The sequence below is a fragment of the Podarcis gaigeae genome (assembly GCF_964106915.1).
Source record: "Podarcis gaigeae genome assembly, chromosome: 2".
Classification (NCBI taxonomy): Eukaryota; Metazoa; Chordata; class Lepidosauria; order Squamata; family Lacertidae; genus Podarcis; species Podarcis gaigeae.
This window is the reverse complement of record NC_139679.1, coordinates 126,019,593-126,038,924: the sequence shown is the minus strand read 5'-3', so window position 1 is coordinate 126,038,924 and position 19,332 is coordinate 126,019,593. Positions and strand designations below refer to the sequence as shown.

General features: G+C 45.2%; 3 protein-coding genes and 1 long non-coding RNA gene across 4 annotated transcripts in view; 3 read left to right on the top strand and 1 right to left on the bottom strand.

Annotated features, from left to right (window-relative positions):
- LOC310838162 overlaps positions 1–19,332 on the bottom strand; it is a 110,177-nt gene that overhangs the window by 34,603 nt on the left and 56,242 nt on the right. The gene's annotated exons all lie outside the window — the stretch shown is intronic.
- The window catches only part of LOC310837874 (uncharacterized protein), a 61,093-nt gene that overhangs the window by 17,074 nt on the left and 24,687 nt on the right, over positions 1–19,332 (top strand). The gene's annotated exons all lie outside the window — the stretch shown is intronic.
- Positions 1–19,332, top strand: part of LOC310839557 (uncharacterized protein) — a gene marked incomplete at its 3' end in the record, with an annotated part of 32,605 nt that overhangs the window by 11,556 nt on the left and 1,717 nt on the right. The window contains exon 2 of the mRNA XM_083728193.1: positions 16,621–18,288. Coding sequence (XP_083584319.1) covers positions 16,731–18,288 — 1,558 coding nt within the window. The 5' untranslated portion in view covers positions 16,621–16,730. The remainder of the gene's footprint in view (positions 1–16,620; positions 18,289–19,332) is intronic.
- LOC310837513 (uncharacterized protein) overlaps positions 4,412–19,332 on the top strand; it is a 105,706-nt gene continuing 90,785 nt past the window's right edge. Inside the window, exon 1 of the mRNA XM_083724211.1 lies at positions 4,412–4,615. The gene's annotated coding sequence lies outside the window, so the exon portion shown is untranslated. The remainder of the gene's footprint in view (positions 4,616–19,332) is intronic.

Here is a 19,332-nt window from a genome sequence, read left to right as displayed (position 1 = left end):
ATGCTCCAAATGAGGGAAAGTCGGAATTTTTCAGGAAGCTGCATGAGACCATGCTGGATTATTTGGATTATAGCAACATCATTATGCTGGGTGATATGAATGGGGTTGTCTCTGTACATATGGATAAGTCACAAAGTGCTAACATATCGAAAGACGGCAGACTACCCAAAACTTTTTTTGAAATGACAGACAATATGGACTTAGTGGACATCTGGAGGGTTAAGAACCCTCTAGGGAAAGAAGGGACTTTCTTTTCTGAAGCTCATCTGACATGGACACGAATCGACCAAATCTGGACAACTAGAGGACTGGCACCTAAGACTAGAAAAGTGGAAATCTGCCCAAAAACCTGCTCCGACCATAGTGCTTTGAAAGTGGAATTGAGACTTAACACAACCGGTACCTTTAGATGGAAAATGAATGACACCTTATTAAGAGATCAGGAGATTGTGAAGAAGGCCCAAAAAACCTTAAAAGACTATTTTGAGATAAATTTGAATACCACCGTGGAAAAAAGAACAATCTGGGACGCAAGTAAGGCAGTTATGAGAGGGTTTCTAATACAACAAAACACAATTAAGAAAAGGCTCTGGAATGAAAAGAAGGAGAAGATATTGGAGAAAATAAGAGAAGGAGAGAAAAAATTAAGATCTAGGCCTAAGTCGAAGGACGTGTTAAGAGAAGTGAAATTCTTCCAGGCGCAATATTCAAAACTGATAAACCAAGAGGTGGAATGGAAAATTAAACAAATGAAACAAAGATCCTTCGAATCGGCGAATAAGTGTGGGAAACTGCTAGCTTGGCAGTTGAAAAAGAGACAAAAGCTTAATACGGTTACAAATCTAGAGATCGAAGGGAGAATGGTTCAGAAACCCGAGGAAATCAGAAAGTGCTTCCAGAGGTATTTCAAAGAACTTTATACACAAGGGCCGCAAAAAGCCTCAGAGGTGGATCAATTTCTAGAAACTAATGGATTACAAAAAATACCCCTGGGAATGAGAACAAACCTGAACTGTAATATTACACAGCAAGAAATTGAACGTGCCATTCAAAATCTTCAACTTGGCAAGTCCCCAGGCCCGGACGGCTTAACCTCCAAATATTATAAAGTTTTAAAGGACTATTTGATACAACCTTTGATGGAGGTTTGCAACCAGATAATGGAGGGAGGGAGGGCACCGGAAACGTGGAAAGAAGCTTTCATCACATTGGTACCTAAATCAGAGACTGAAAAGACCCAACTTAAGAACTACCGCCCCATCTCACTCCTAAATGTGGATTATAAAATTTTTGCAGATATTTTGGCAAATAGACTTAAAAAAGTATTAAATGAAGTGATTCACAAAGACCAGGCTGGCTTTCTCCCTGGTAGGCATTTGTTTGACAACACAAGAAACATTATTGACATTTTGGAACTTCTACAAACAAATCTGAATACCAGAGCGGTTTTGATTTTTGTGGATGCAGAGAAGGCCTTTGATAATATTTCTTGGATGTTTATGAAGAAAAATTTGGAAGGGATGGGAGTGGGGCCGGGGTTCGAAAATGGTATAGAAGCAATCTACACAGAACAAAAAGCTAAATTGATAGTAAACAATGTGGTGACAGAGGAGTTTAAAATTGAAAAAGGGACACGCCAGGGGTGCCCCCTATCCCCCCTATTGTTTATTTCAGTCCTGGAGGTGTTGCTAAATATGATTAGAAAGGACCGGTTGGTCCAGGGGATTGAGGTCGGAGTGAAACAATATAAATTGAAAGCATTCGCAGATGACGTGGTATTAACACTTCAGGAACCAGTCTCCAGCACTAAAAGAGTGTTAGAATTAATTTCTGATTTTGGTCGGGTGGCGGGGTTTAAGTTAAATAAGCAAAAAACCAAGGTTTTAGCAAAAAATTTGACAGTTACAGAAACAGATGAGTTCTCTAAAGAAACGGAGCTGAATGTGGTTAAAAAAGTAAAATACCTAGGGGTGTACTTGACCTCCAAAAATTTGAATTTGTTTAAAGATAATTATGAGAAATGCTGGTTAGAAATCAAAAGAGACTTGGATATATGGTCAAGACTGAAACTTTCCTTGTTAGGCCGAATAGCTGCTGTAAAGATGAATGTATTGCCGAAAATGTTATTTTTGTTTCAGGCCCTACAGATCGTGGACAAGGTGGAATGTTTTGGAAAGTGGCAGAAGGATATTTCTAAGTTTGTTTGGCAGGGCAAAAAGCCCCGAATAAAGTTTAAAATACTAACTGATGCGAAAGAAAGAGGGGGATTTGCCCTGCCAGACTTGAGGCTATATTATGAATCTGCAGCCTTCTGCTGGTTGAAAGATTGGATTTTATTGGAGAACACTGATGTCCTGGATCTGGAAGGGTTTGACAATGCGTTTGGGTGGCATGCATATTTGTGGTATGACAAGGCCAAAGTGCACAAATTGTTTAAAAACCATATTGTCAGAAGAGCAATTTGGAGGGTCTGGATAAAATACAAAGACTTATTGGAGAGTAAAACTCCGAGGTGGCTCTCACCGGTGGAGGCCAAGGCACGTAAGAGACCCAACATGGAGGCCCATTGGCCTAAATATTGGGAAATAATTGAAAAAACTGGAGACAATTGGAGGTTGTTAAGTTTGGAGAAATTGAAAACTAAGGTACGAGATTGGTTGCACTATGCGCAAATTCAAGAGGTATTTAAAATAGATAAAAAAGTTGGATTCCAGGTGGAAAAATCGAAACTAGAGACTGAATTGTTAGAGCCAAAAAGTAAACTACTTTCGAGAATGTATAACTTGCTGCTTAAGTGGAATACACAGGATGAGACAGTCAAATCCGCTATGATAAAATGGGCTCAGGATGTGGGGCATAACATTATGTTTGCAGACTGGGAAAGGTTATGGAACACCGGTTTGAAATTCACGGCATGTACTGCCTTGAAGGAAAATATTATGAAAATGGTATACCGGTGGTACATGACCCCAGTCAAGTTAGCCAAGATATATCATCTGTCTGACAACAAATGTTGGAAATGTGGAGAGGCGGAAGGGACATTCTTCCATCTCTGGTGGACCTGCCCGAAAGTGAAGGCCTTCTGGGAAATGATCCATAATGAACTAAAAAAGGTATTGAGATTTACCTTACCTAAAAAACCAGAGGCCTTCCTTCTGGGCATGGTGGACCAGAGAGTGCTTAAGAAGGACAGAACCTTTTTTATGTATGCTACCACAGCAGCAAGGATCCTGATTGCAAAATACTGGAAGATACAAGATTTACCCACGCTGGAGGAATGGCAATCGCAGTTGATGGACTATATGGAACTGGCTGAAATGACTGGCAGAATCCGAGACGCGGGAGAAGAAACAACTGAGGAGGATTGGGAAAAGTTTAAGGACTATTTGAAAAAACACTATAAGTTGTATGAATGTTAAAAAAAATGCACCTTTCAGGAAATTCTAGCTTCAGCAAATGTAAGTTATTGGAATGAAAATTAAGACACAAGAATTCAGAGGTAAAATAATGAAATAACTTTATTGTGTTTAATATAAAACATATAAGAATCGAGCGACAGTAAAATTGAAAATAGGGAACATGATAAAATGGAAGTTACAATAAGTTTTGAAATAAGTTAACAAATTGCTGATGCTTTATAAGACAGAGAACGCAGGGTTCGGAGGATGTGGGGAAGTCCTATGGAATAGAAGGAAAAAGATTATGGAAACTTGTTACCTATACCCTATCTTCTTATAACCACTCTTTATTCTTTTTTCTGTATTTCTAAAAAGCAATAAAAATATTTAAAAAAAAAAAATGAATCTGAAAGTCCCAGGCCCAAATCTTAATCCTGCCACCCTAAGATATTATAAGCAAGCCTCACATTCCTCTTTCCACCTGCAATAGGGAGGTTAGAACAACACTTAATACTCTGCAGAGATCATAAGAGGCAGAATTGCTTAAAATTGCAGGGAGAGAGAGAAAAAGTGGATTTGAAATGACCCAGCCACAAGATGAAAAGTCTCCCTACTAAATGAGGGAAGGGGGAGGCGGGGGGGGGGCTTTTGAAGTCTCCCTGCTGGCAAGGGAATCCCAGAGCAAGGGCGCCTCTGTCTGGCTGGAATCCCTCCCTGCCTCTGAATCCAGTGGGGGGTTTTTTAAGGGGGAAGGGGGGCTGGTGTTTGAAGCTGGGCTTGGCTGTTAGGGGGCTTAGGCTCAGCAATGCAGCAGTTGCTCTGCATGCAGAAGGACCCAGGTTGAGTGCTTGGCATGCAGAAGGAGACCCTCCCCCTCCCTGCCGCCCCCAGTGAGGCTCCCCGTGAGGAGGAGAGGCAGTTGGGGGGAGGGGGCCGGGTCCCCATGGAGCTCCCAGAGCAGGAGGCCAGAGGCAGCGCCGTCCCGTCTCCTTCCCCTCCGGACACAGGGAGGGGCTGCTCTAATTTCGTAGCTCTAGGGATGCGCGCGTCTCAAAAGGAGCCGGAAGTGTCGCCGCGAAGTGCGCCGGAAGTTCCCAGACCGGAAAAGGAGGAGGGGCGTCGCTGAAGAGCCCACCCCCCCGTCGCCGCCGCCCCCCTTTCTATTGCAGACAAGGAAAGCGGACTAATCTGGAGCCAGGGAGGCGGAGGACCAAGAGGTAAAGAGGGAGGGAGAGGAGGGGGGGAAATAGGGGAGGGGGGAAATAGAGGGAGGGGGGAGGACGAAGAGACCCCCCCGTAAGGAAAGCGCCCTCCCTGGGGCCCGTCGACAGGGGCCCCGATCCAGGCCCCGACCCAGGGGGGACCCAACACCTGCAGGGATCTACACCTGGCAAGATCTCCTGGGCAGCAGCAGCACCGCCAGACTCCCCTTTCTCTTTCCTGGGGGGCCGAGAGATGCTCAGCTGCCCTGCCCCCCCCCCGGGACGCCTGGGCGGGAAGGGGAAGGAGGACCCCAAGCAGGGCTAGGGGTGGGGCTGAGGCCCCCCATTCTCCCTGGGGTCGTGGGGCGCCTGGCTGGGGAAACGGAGAGAGGGAGTCCATGGAAGGGTTAATGGAAGGGGGAGGAGCCTCGACAGAGACCCCTCCCCTTGCAGCACCCCTGACCCCCCTTCTCCCCCCCTTCCCTGATGACACTACCAGGTTATCTCTATTCAATAGGACTCATCTCCATACTTTGGATTGTCCTGAATACCACCATTTGGTAGCCAAGCCTGTTACAGGACTTTGTTTTGTCCAAGGGAGCCCTCGGATTTTTCCTGTAACAAGTCCAAACCCAAAAGTCCTGCTGGGATGCATCTTGGCTTCCCTGCTGATGAAACTGAGTGTGTGATGATTGAGAATATTATCATTTATCCGTTTCAGACCCCTAAGTAGCAGCACCTGCCAGGACATTGTCCTGTTCGCCTCTGTATAGTTCCAGCCTTATTTCAGACATTGTGGTAGATTGCAATCAGGGTGGATTTGATATAAATCAAATTGATTTCAGTCACAATTTACGGTAAATCACTAGTCGGTATAATTCTATTTAAATCAAAAATTTCTGATTTGGTTACACTATTAGAAATACATAGACAGATAATTATGAAATCATTCTGAGGTTTAATAAGTTAACTGTCTATATTTGGACAACAGTTCTGAAGTAATTTATTGGAAGGAGAAAAATAATCATTTCCTTAGTAATAATAATAATAATAATAATAATAATAATTTTTTATTTATACCCCGCCCTCCCCAGCCAAGGCTGGGCTCAGAGCGGCATACAAGCAATAATAAAAACAAGATGAATGATTACAACTTAAAAACAAAAATAAAATACAACATTAAAATAATGGAACATTAAAATATTAAAATGTAGCCTCATCGCAGGAGGAGAAGGAAAAGAAAGAGGGGGGAAAAAAGAGAGAGAGAGGGAGGGAATCAAATTGGCTCCAAGCCAAAGGCCAGGCGGAACAACTCTGTCTTACAGGCCCTGCGGAAAGAAATCAGATCCTGCAGGGCCCTGGTCTCATGAGGCAGAGCGTTCCACCAGGCCGGAGCCAGAGTTGAAAAGGCCCTGGCTCTGGTTGAAGCCAATCTAACTTCTTTAGGGCCTGGGACCATTAGGGTGTTATTATTTATGGACCTTGAGGCTCTCCGTGGGGCATACCAGGAGAGGCGGTCCCGTAGGTACAAGGGTCCTAGGCCGTGAAGGGCTTTAAAGGTCAAAAGCAGCACCTTAAATCTGACCCTGTACTCCACCGGGAGCCAGTGCAGCTTGAAAAGCACTGGGTGAATATGCTCCCATGGCAGAGACCCCGTGAGGAGCCTCGCTGCAGCATTCTGTACCCGCTGGAGTTTCTGGGACAGCTTCAAGGGCAGCCCCACATAGAGCGAATTACAGTAGTCAAGCCTGGAGATGACCGTTGCATGGATCACTGTGGCCAGGTCGGGGCGGGAAAGGTAAGGGACCAACTGCTTGATGCGGCGAAGGTGGAAAAATGTCGCCTTGGCTGTTGCTGTAACTTGCGCCTCCATGGAAAGGGAGGCATCAAGGATTACACCCAAACTCTTAACGGAAGGCAATGGCACTAATTGGGCCCCCGCAAGAGAAGGGAGTTGGTCCCTCATCCCCATGCCATCCCGACCTAGCCATAGGACCTCTGTCTTCGAAGGATTTAGTTTCAATCGGCTCCCACGAAACCATCCAGCCACAGCTTCCAAGCATCTGGTCAGTGTGTTCGGGGCCGAGTCAGTGTGGCCATCCATCAGCAGATAGAGCTGAGTGTCATCAGCATATTGGTGACAGCCCAGCCCAAAGCTCCGGATAATCTGGGCAAGGGGGCGCATAAAGATGTTAAAAAGCATCGGGGAGAGAATTGCGCCCTGCGGCACTCCACACACCAAGGAGTGGCGCGACGACATCTCCCTCCCTAATGCCACCCTCTGTCCCCGACCAGAGATAAAAGAGCACAACCAGTTACGGGCTATGCCCTGTATCCCTACGTCTGCAAGGCGGTGGTCCAGAAGATCATGATCGACCATGTCAAAGGCTGCTGACAAATCTAAAAGGATCAGCAGTCCTGACCCGCCTCGATCCAGTTGTCTACGGAGATCATCTGTTAGGGCAACCAGAGCCGTCTCTGTCCCAAAACCAGGACGGAAACCGTAATAGTAATAGTAATAGTAACAACTTAAACAATTTATTTAACTGTTGGTAAAAATATTTTTTGAATAAAAAACAACAACCAAGCAGGCTGAGTTTTAGCACACATGAAAAACTCAGAACTTAAGCATTTCACCACCTCCACTACCAGCCACCCCTTTGGATTGGCTTCTGCATCCAGGTGCCTATTCTGTAGAGTTAAGTGTTAGTGCGGTTGTTGGAACCCAGTGGGATTGGGAAGAGGTTGCCAGCCCTGAAGAGCCTTCAGAACTTGCCTAAAGTCTGACTTGCACAATTATTACACAAAGACCCCAAGATGTGTGGAGTATTCTGCTCACAAGGTTGCACTTTCGTTTTTACTGCTTCACACTTAGCTACTTGTGCAGATCTCTTCCACTGCAAACCATCTGTTCATTGAACCTCTTGGAACTTAGAATTTAAGGGGTTGATTCTGTGTATATAAATTTGCAAAGGAACAATGGGATTAAGGTTTTCTGTCAACTCTGTATGTTTATTTTATAACATTTTTCCTTTGAAGAAAAGGCATGTTATCTCTGCAGATACACAAATTCACACTTTTGAGAATGGCAAAAACAAGCATCTGTGACAATATCTTCTCTTTAGAAAAACTTCCCCAAATAATCTTACAGAAACCTCTGGAAGAGCATGACATTGTGAATGGATTAATGGAATTCATTTACCCCCAAAATTAAATATTGCATATAAAGCCTCATGCTAGATAATTAAAAACAAATCCTTATTTCCTGATGAATAGCCTTTGGACTATAATGTAATTAAATATAAAACTATTTTTAGATAGATTTTTTCCTCTAAAAGCATTTTTTTAAAAAAAATCTGATTGAAATAGAAAAATCTGATTTTTATTTTTTAAAAAAATCATTGATTGTATCCACCCTGATTGCTGTCTTTAGCTGCTGATAACATGGCAACGTTTAGCAGGTCATATTGTGAGGTTTAGCTGGTGAGAACATTGCAACTGTTAGCTGACGAGTTATCACGATATTGAAATTCAGATATTTCCTAGTCCTTATACACGTTGGATTTGCAATATAATGTCAGCTCAAATATTAGGAAATAGTTAGCACATTAACATCAAGCCCAGCTCTAATTATGACCTAAATTTCTGGCCCAGTGTATCATTGCAGATTTTACCAGTTTTATTTTGTTTCCCATTCTAATAGTATCTCATACATTTTGGAATTTTTTTTTTTTTAAATTGTTCAGCAGTACCTAAGAGACCAACTAAGTTTGTTCTGGGGATAAGCTTTCGTGTGCATGCACACTTCTTCAGATTGGACAGTCTTCTACCTGAAATCTGGGAAACCCTTTCTCTTTCCTCGCAATAATATCTCTTTCAAACTGTGAACTTTCAGTCCAAAAACCTCTCCCTTTATCTTGTCCAAACAAGATGATTTGATGGTATTGAAACCAATCCGCCACCACACCTCCCACCTCATCCTGTTTATTCAGTTTTATTTCTTCTTCCGAAAAGTCCAAAAGATCTCTGTAAGTTGCCCTTTGCTTCTTCGTATTGCATTTTTAAAAAAGTTGATGCTTTTGTGGGTTGGAGCCAAAGAGGTGTTTTTCTTTCCAGCAGATTATTATATTTATCCCATACTGTAAAAACGATTTTCTGAATAACCTGATTCATAGAGCTCTTGTGTGTTTTAGTTTTATCCTGCCATAAATAAGCGTGCCAACCAAACATATTCTTACGACCTTTGTTCTAAGGTCCAGGACCTCTTCTGAAGGCGGGCGGGGGGCAAAAGTCTTTGCTCCCCCCCACCGCCTTCCTTCAGATGCCGTCCGGGAAAGCGGAGAAAGTGCTGCGTTTCTCCGCTCTCGCGGAAGGCAGGCAGGGGGGAGCAAAGACCTTTGCCCCCGCCCGCCTTCAGAAGAGGTCCAGGACCTCTTCTGAAGGCGGGCTGGGGGGCAAAAGTCTTTGCTCCCCCCCACCGCCTGCCTTCAAAAGCCATCCAGGATAGCGGGAAGCGCTTCCCTGCTATCCCGGACTGCTTTTAAAATGCTGGCGGTGGGGAGCAAAGCCTTTCGGCCCCAGCCGGCCTTCCTGGACCACTTCTGAAGGCCGGAGGGGGGGGAGAGAAGGCTTTGCTCCCCACCGCTAGCATTTAAAAGAGGTCCCCGGAGATTTCCCTATGGGCTTTCTTCTTGCGAAGCAAGCCCATAGAGGAATTCGTCTTGCGAGGCAAATCGCGGACGAAAAAACCTTTCGTCTAGCGAGTTTTTTGTCTTGCGAGGCATTCGTCTTGCGGGGCACTACTGTACACACCAGCACTAACCAACCAACCAACCCAAACACCAGCGTCAGCAACAAACTAACATTTCTCACTTACCGTATTTTTCGCTCTATTGGACGCACCGGACCACAGGACGCACCTAGTTTTAAGAGGGGGAAATCAAGGGGAAAAAATTATCCCCCCCCCCAGCCCCAAAGAGCAATGGACAGGCCCCGCTTCTCGGGGCTGCGGGGGAGGCCCGGGTTCCACCCCCCCCAGCCCCAAAGAGCAAAGAAGCCAAGACAGCGAGCGGGATCCATAGCCGCGCAACCTCTCCAGCCAGGAGCTAAACCTCTCCAGCGCGGCTAAAGAAGAAGACAAGGCAGCAAGCGCGATCCATCCCGCTCACTGCCTTGGCTTCCTCTTTAGCCTTAAGCAGCATCTTTAGCCTTGTGCAACGGGATGGATCGTGCCCGCTGTCCACCGGGGCTGGACTAGATGACCCCTGGGGTTCCCTTCCAACCCTGCAATTCTATGACCTTGGAAGGTGTTGGGGGTCTCCACCACTGGAGGCTTTTAAGCAGCGGTTGCGGGACCATCTGCCTGGCGTTCTTTAGCTGTGATTCCTACATTGTGAGGGGGCTGGGCTAGATGACCCTCGGGTGGCCCCCCCAACTCTATACAGTCCTATAGTTCTGCGGCAGGAGATCCAAGCCACTTCACACAATGCCCACTCCCAATTTTCATCAGAGAGACACTGGCTTCAGTGTCTGGGTAGGTACCCCCCTACCTGCCACACTTCCCCCACCCCACTTAAGCTGAGGGGATTTCTGTCCAGAGAAGCTCCTAGGTGAGGCAAGGGTTAAGATCTACCTCTGGTGGATCACAGAGAGGCGCGCAAGGCTAAAGAGGAAGCCAGGGCAGCGAATGGGATGGATCTCGCTCGCTGCCCGGCTTCCTCTTTAGCCTTGCGCAGCCTCCCCCGCCCGGCTGGAGGGGCGCGCAAGGCTAAAGAGGAAACCAGGGCAGCGAACGGGATGGATCGCGCTCGCTGCCCGGCTTCCTCTTTAGCCTTGCGCAGCCTCCCCCGCCCGGCTGGAGGGGCGCGCAAGGCTAAAGAGGAAACCAGGGCAGCGAACGGGATGGATCGCGCTCGCTGCCCGGCTTCCTCTTTAGCCTTGCGCAGCCTCCCCCGCCCGGCTGGAGGGGCGCGCAAGGCTAAAGAGGAAACCAGGGCAGCGAACGGGATGGATCGCGCTCGCTGCCCGGCTTCCTCTTTAGCCTTGCGCAGCCTCCCCCGCCCGGCTGGAGGGGCGCGCAAGGCTAAAGAGGAAACCAGGGCAGCGGACGGGATGGATCGCGCTCGCTGCCCGGCTTCCTCTTTAGCCTTGCGCAGCCTCCCCCGCCCGCTGGAGGGGCGCGCAAGGCTAAAGAGGAAACCAGGGCAGCGAACGGGATGGATCGCGCTCGCTGCCCGGCTTCCTCTTTAGCCTTGCGCAGCCTCCCCCGCCCGGCTGGAGGGGCGCGCAAGGCTAAAGAGGAAACCAGGGCAGCGAACGGGATGGATCGCGCTCGCTGCCCCGGCTTCCTCTTTAGCCTTGCGCAGTTTCCCCCCAGCTGCAGAGGTTGCACAAGCCTTTTCTAGAGGAGGGAGAAGGGACTGACTGGCGATGTCTGTCCCTTCTCCCTCCTGGGGAAAAGCCCGCAAGAGCCGCGTGAAGCTTGTGTGGGGCTCTTGGGGGCTTTTCCTGCCTGCCTCCCCCCTGCATTCGCTCCATAGGACGCACAGACTTTTCCCCTTAGTTTTTAAGACGGAAAAAGTGCGTCCTATGGTGCGAAAAGTACGGTATATATACAACTTGGTGCAGACCGCTGAGTGATGCTTACCCAGCTTTATTCGCATTAAAGAAACAGCGGCCATTTTAGCTGTGACAGTCCTATGGGGCGAAAAATACGGTACTTAACACTTAGCTTCTGTTACACATTATATCCACATAAGTCAATAGAAAAAGTATAAAGAGATGATGTTCAAGATGTTGGTTTTGGCAACCGTAAAACAACATCCTTGAAATCATATTATATTTAGAAATGACTTTGGCCACGTAGTAAACAACAGGTTTTTTTCTTTTCAAATTTAATGAGTTTAGAGATTATTGTACACTAAGCAGGGCACTTTTATACATATCAATGCGTCCAATGTCTTAGTGTATCAAAGTTCCCCAACGGACATTTTCAAAAATCTAACAATTGTTAATAAAGCCACTGAACTTATTTGAAAATCACCTGTAATCCTGATTACTGAGTGGAATAACTTACCTTTGGTACTTTTAAATCTTTTTTAAAAAATAATATTTATTACTTTTAAACCTTACAGAAAAGAGAAAAGAAAAGAAAAAAAGGAAAAGAAGAAAGAAAAAACAATACAATACACTATATAAACAATACACAACATGACATTAACACATTAAACAAAACAACAACAAAAACAATTCAAAAGGAACACACATCATACCATCTCAATACCCTCTCTTTCATTCCCTTGTTTCATCGACCTCCTCTCACCTCCCTTTTTGTATTCCATTTCTATAAATTATTTCAGCAAGTCCTTTCCATCTTTCTCTGTTTTCTGTCATATAGTTATCTCAGCATATTTTAACCTTATTTTCCATTAATACTAAAATACTTATTTATGCTTAATTCCTTATAACATTTTTACTAAAGCCATATAATTTCATTCCAACATTTTTCTAACACTCATTAATTTTACATTACAGTGGTGCCTCGCAAGACGAAAAGAATCCGTTCCGCGAGTCTCTTCATCTTGCGGTTGTTTTTTTTGTCTTGCGAAGCAAGCCCATTGACTGCTTAGCGGATTAGCGCTATTAGCGGCTTTTAGCGGCTTAGAAAAAGGGGGAGGAGGAAAAACCCCCGCAGGAACTCGCAAGACATTTTCATCTTGCGAAGCAAGCCCATAGGAAATTCGTTTTGCGAAGCAACTCCAAAATGGAAAACTCTTTTGTCTAGCGAGTTTTCCGTCTGGCGAGGCATTTGTCTTGCGGGGCACCACTGTATTTCCATAGATAAACTTTAAGCTTTTTCCAATCTTCTCCCACCGTCTCCTCTCCCTGGTCTCGGACTCTGCCAGTCATCTCCGTCAATTCCATATAGTCCATCAACCTGGACTATACTCCGAGGCTCTTAACTCTTGCAGAAGGGACTTGGAAGTCTTCTTCATATTTATACAGGCACTTTGCTTTGTCTTCTGTTGATCTTGTTCTTATTTTCCTTCCTTTGATGCTGAAGAGTAGATCTCGGGGAAATTCCCACCTAGCAATGTTTTTATTCCTTCTCGACAGCTCAGCCAAATCTCCATAGTTAAAACTATGATCCCTAAGATATTTCAGGACGTATTTCAAAGTTCCTCTAAATCTGGAGGTCCCCACAACTCCAATCTCCTCCTGACCCAAGTCCAGGTCCCAGAGGTCAATAAATCCCTGCATGAAGGGATCTATCCAACTTTCCTTCTCCGGTCCAAGCGGGGCTCCAATCCTCAAAATCTGACTTTCCCTAAATTCAATCATAAAAGGCATCAACTTATAGTCATCAAATTACATCTGTAAGGCTGGGGCTCTCTCCCTGTCCACTTGTGCTATTTTAGGTTCAACAACGACAACTTTCTCCCCCGCCTTCTCTACAATTTGCCATGTCAAAGTAGATCCCTGTATCGATTCCCAAATAGTTTCTGTATTAATGTTCGCTTTTTGTCCAAAATTAGTCACTTTTTGTCCCAAGTTACCAATTTTTATAGTCATCACATCCGTCTTCTTATGGAGGTGTTCCAGTGAGTCATTTATCTTACATAATGCAACCACTAAGGCTTCTTCTGTCAACATTCTTAACAATCCAAGTTCAGTCCCAGATTCTCACAGTTTTTTATCTTGCAGCTGGAGACCCCCCCCCCAGCTCAACTCATGTAACAATTTCAAAAGCTTCTTCTAGAGGGAAACAATTTCGATTTGTATCAATCTTTTTAAGCACAGTTCAAACAATAAAGTTAGTTTCAATTTTCAGTTACTTTTACTCCTTTTTAAACGCAGAGGGAGACAATGGAAACAATGTATTTCTCTTATTTAACTAGCTGTCAACGAACGATCTATTCACATTCAATGGGCAATTCCAAAACGTCGGTCTTACTAGCAGCCTGTTTCCAGGTTCAGAGCAGTGACTTTCTTCACTCTCTCCTGCAGGCTTACACGGTCCAAAATTTCCCCCCTCTTCTCCTGCTTCCAAGGGGGGTTTAGTGATTTTAACCGATGGAAGTTTAATCCTTTACGGAAGGCTTTCCAAGACTTTAGCTTGCAGCCTCTTTGCTTCAGTCTATTTGCAAAAAGGGGAGGCGGACTTCCTGTTTGAAACCTCCCCGTTTCGGTGCCAAATTAAGACGTTTAAAGATCCAATTTTCCGTTCTACTCACGGGTAGTTGTTTTAGAATCAAATTGTCCACAGGAAAAAGTCAGCGCTCTCCGGCAACAGCAATGCGGCTTCACTCCGTGAAAGAAGCAGTCAATTCGAAGCACCGCGCCACTCACCCCACATCGCTCTGGATCCCCGAAAATGGGTTTCCCCGCGAGTAGAGGAGGTGCAAAAGGTGCCAGCCGAATCCCACATTCACAGGCTTCTCCCACCTGTGATTTTTAGTGGGTCTCCGCCTTCGCCGTGGCGGCCAGACCCAGATTTCCACAAAGCAAGTTCCTCCCGATCAGAGGAATTCAGCCATTACTGGAGGCGCTAACCCTTAGTGTATCAAAGTGCGCCAACGGACATTTTCAAAAATCTAACAATTGTTAATAAAGGCACTGAACGTATTTGAAAATCACCTGTAATCCTGATTACTGAGTGGAATAACTTACCTTTGGTATTTTTAAATCTTAACTAAATGCCATAAAAATGTGTTGGAACACATTTACATTTCACATAATTTTTAGATGGTTGTGCTAAAAACACACCTACTCTCTTCAAACGCCAACGGCTAACTGGCAGCCAGTGCAGTCGCAACTGTTCTACTCATACATGCATAGGCACATTTGGGTGATGTCGCGACACGAATATCATTTCTTGATTATTGGTGTGTCAATGTCCCCCTTGCGTCAATGTGCCCCACCTCCCCCATTCCGCATTTTCAGAGGAGGTGGAAGAAGGGGAAAGTGTGTCCCACCAGATAAGACTCCCATCCTCCCTGGCCATGGGCCATCCTTGCTTGGGCAGGTGGTACTTTGAGTCCAACCACATCTGGAGGACCAGAGATGCCTCAACTCAGCATAGAAGGTTCCTCTAGGGCTCAGTGTTACTTGGGAGTTGGTGGAACTGGATCTTAAGGGTTCTTGACAAATTTCCTAGGGATTATGATTGGTATCCAGAGCCTAACACTATAAAGCCAAGGTGTCCCCACTGAGCAGTTTATCAACCCTGCTGGCCGCTGGGGAAGACCTTCAGAAGGAAATGGTTTGCCCCCAAAGTTGCTTCCTTCCTTTCTCCGCTGCTGCTGCCCACACTAAAGGAATGTCTGGATGAAATCCCAGGGATGCTTGGCTCCTATTACAAAGAGATCCAGTTGATATTCTAGAAAAAAGTGTGGCTAAGATTCTGAGTCACAATCATGGCTGAGAAATACAGCCAGGGAATATGAAACTGATTTGAAGATTGGTTTCTTCATTAACACTTCATTATTATTATTATTATTATTATTATTATTATTATAATATTACATTCAGGAGGACACACCACGGGTTTCATCTTCTTTCTTTTCTTTCCAACAACAACAAAAACAACAACAACAATAATAATAATAATAATAATTTATTATCTGGGCGGCTTTCATAGAAACCAAAAATACAGTAAAATATCACACTTTAAAAACTTCCCTGAACAGGGCTGCCTTAAGATGTCTTCTGAATGTCAGGTAGTTGTTTATTGCTTTGACATCTGCTGGAAGGGCGTTCCACAGGGCGGGCGCCACTACCGAGAAGGCCCTGTGCCTGGTTCCCTGTAGCTTTGCTTCTCGCAATGAGGGAACCGCCAGAAGGCCCTCGGCGCTGGACCTCAGCGTCCGGGCAGAATGATGGGGTTGGAGACACTCCTTCAGGTATACTGGACCGAGGCCATTTAGGGCTTTAAAGGTCAGCACCAACACTTTAAATTGTGCTCGGAAAAGTACTGGGAGCCAATGTAGGTCTTTCAAGACCGGTGTTATATGGTATCGGCGGCCGCCCCCAGTCACCAGTCTAGCTGCCGCATTCTGGATTAGTTGTAGTTTCCGAGTCACCTTCAAAGGTAGCCCCACGTAGAGTGCATTGCAGTAGTCCAAGCGGGAGATAACCAGAGTATGCACCACTCTGGCCAGTGTTATTCACCTTTAATACTCACCTATTTCAGTGTCACACATATTTTTATCTTGTAATATTCAGATGAAGAGAGGTATAACAATTTAATAAAGAATTCCCAGTTGGAGCACAGCTAGAATATCCAGAAGCCCTATGCCACGCAGGGCAAAGGAGGAAGAACAGTGAGAGAGGCCTGGACAGGGAATCTCCGCTAAGATAAGCCAGTGTCAGGAGGCGGGTGCGAGACCCGGTGGCATATAATTATTATAAATCATAATTGGGGTGGGTGTCTCATTCTAGCCTTCCCAGCGGTCAGGCTCCAGCTGCTTTCCTTCTGCATCTCCAGCTCTCTCCATTCAAGAATGCAAGGCTGAGAGATGGAGGTCCAACCCCAAGAACATTCTCCAACTGAGCACTCCTTCAACCGACCACAAGCACCAAGCTTTGTCACTAAACTTATATATGGGTCTCCCAAAATGGTCAGTATGGACCTCCTGAGGCCAAAGGGACTGTGCAGGTGATGAATAAAGATCTAGAGGTCGAAGGGTACAAAATGTGGCTCAAGGGGTGGAGGATTATAGTGCAGCGGATGAAGAACTTCATGATGAACTTAAGACCCTGATGAATATTGGCCAGGTTCATGGAACATAGAACAGCTCCCTTTCCTGTGAGAAACCATTTTTTATCAAACGTAAAGCCCACAGTTAAACCGTATTCTAATATAATACTGCTTCATTACCAATAATTAAGGGTTATAAAAGGCTGATGATGCATGACCATTATTTTACATTATTTCATTTGCCTAAAAATTTGGAGAGATTGTAAAAGACTTTAAAATAAGAGCAGGTGCTAATTGTAATAGTACTTTGTTCTCTTCCTAGAAAACAAATAGGATTTTCTCCCCACCCCATCGAAAGAAGACAATGGAGAAGGCAGTCAGAATTCTGGTGGGCCATGTCCAGTGGAACTAACGAAGAAACCATTTAAATAAATGGAGTGTGAAAAGAGAGAACATAAACAATTTGAAAGTATGGAGTGTGGAAGGAACTTCACTGACAGTGGAAAACTTAGAAAACATCAACGGACTCACACAGGGGAGAAACCATTTAAATGCTTGGAGTGTGGAAAGAGCTTCACTGATAGTGAAAAACTTAGAATTCATCAACGGAGTCACACGGGGGAGAAACCATTTAAATGCATGGAGTGTGGAAAGAGCTTCAGTCAGAGTGGACACCTTAGAATTCATCAACGGAGTCACACTGGGGAGAAACCATTTAAATGCATGGACTGTGGAAAGAGCTTCAGTGGGAGTGGAAACCTTAGAAAACATCAACGAACTCACACAGGGGAGAAACCATTTAAATGCATGGAGTGTGGAAAGAGCTTCAGTCAGAGTGGACACCTTAGAATTCATCAACGGAGTCACACAGGGGAGAAACCATTTAAATGCATGGAGTGTGGAAAGAGCTTCAGTCAGAGTGGACACCTTAGAATTCATCAACGGAGTCACACAGGGGAGAAACCATTTGAATGTATGGAGTGTGGAAAGAGCTTCACTGAGAGTGGAAAACTTAGAATTCATCAATGGAGTCACACAGGGGAGAAACCATTTAAATGCATGGAATGTGGAAAGAGCTTCAGTCAGAGTGGAAACCTTAGAATTCATCAACGGAGTCACACAGGGGAGAAATCATTTAAATGTATGGAGTGTGGAAAGAGCTTCACTGACAGTGGAAAACTTAGAAAACATCAACGGACTCACACAGGGGAGAAACCATTTAAATGCTTGGAGTGTGGAAAGAGCTTCACTGAGAGTGGACACCTTAGAATTCATCAACGGAGTCACACTGGGGAGAAACCATTTGAATGCATGGAGTGTGGAAAGAGCTTCAGTCAGAGTGGACACCTTAGAATTCATCAACGGAGTCACACAGGGGAGAAACCATTTGAATGTATGGAGTGTGGAAAGAGCTTCACTGAGAGTGGAAAACTTAGAATTCATCAACGGAGTCACACAGGGGAGAAACCATTTAAATGCATGGAATGTGGAAAGAGCTTCAGTCAGAGTGGAAACCTTAGAATTCATCAACGGAGTCACACAGGGGAGAAATCATTTAAATGTATGGAGTGTGGAAAGAGCTTCACTGACAGTGGAAAACTTAGAAAACATCAACGGACTCACACAGGGGAGAAACCATTTAAATGCTTGGAGTGTGGAAAGAGCTTCACTGAGAGTGGACACCTTAGAATTCATCAACGGAGTCACACTGGGGAGAAACCATTTGAATGCATGGAGTGTGGAAAGAGCTTCAGTCAGAGTGGACACCTTAGAATTCATCAACGGAGTCACACTGGGGAGAAACCATTTAAATGCATGGAGTGTGGAAAGAGCTTCAGTGAGAATGGACACCTTAGAATTCATCAACGGAGTCACACAGGGCAGAAACCATGTAAATGCATGGAGTGTGGAAAGAGCTTCATTGGGAGTGGGCACCTTAGAATTCATCAACGGAGTCACACTGGGGAGAAACCATTTAAATGCATGGAATGTGGAAAGAGCTTCAGTCAGAGTGGAAACCTTAGAATTCATCAACGGAGTCACACAGGGGAGAAATCATTTAAATGTATGGAGTGTGGAAAGAGCTTCACTGACAGTGGAAAACTTAGAAACCATCAACGGACTCACACAGGGGAGAAACCATTTAAATGCTTGGAGTGTGGAAAGAGCTTCACTGAGAGTGGACACCTTAGAATTCATCAACGGAGTCACACTGGGGAGAAACCATTTGAATGCATGGAGTGTGGAAAGAGCTTCAGTCAGAGTGGACACCTTAGAATTCATCAACGGAGTCACACTGGGGAGAAACCATTTAAATGCATGGAGTGTGGAAAGAGCTTCAGTGAGAGTGGACACCTTAGAATTCATCAACGGAGTCACACAGGGCAGAAACCATGTAAATGCATGGAGTGTGGAAAGAGCTTCAGTGGGACTGGGCACCTTAGAATTCATCAACGGAGTCACACAGGGGAGAAACCATTTAAATGCATGGAGTGTGGAAAGAGCTTCAGTCAGAGTGGACACCTTAGAATTCATCAACGGAGTCACACTGGGGAGAAACCATTTAAGTGCATGGAATGTGGAAAGAGCTTCAGTCAGAGTGGAGACCTTAGAATTCATCAACGGAGTCACACAGGGGAGAAACCATTTCTGCTGCTCCAAAGAAGCAGACACGGAGCAGTGGATCCAAACTACAAGAAAGAAAATTCCACCTAAACATTAGGAAGAACTTCCTGACAGTAAGAGCTGTTCGACAGTGGAATTTGCTGCCAAGGAGTGTGGTGGGTCTCCTTCTTTGGAGGTCTTTAAGCAGAGGCTTGACAACCATATGTCAGGAGTGCTCTTATGGTGTTTTCTGCTTGGCAGGGGGTTGGACTTGATGGCCCTTGTGGTCTCTTCCAACTCTATGATTCTATGATTCAAATGCATGGAGTGTGGAAAGAGCTTCAGTCAGAGTGGAGACCTTAGAATTCATCAACGGAGTCACACAGGGGAGAAACCATTTAAGTGCATGGAATGTGGAAAGAGCTTCAGT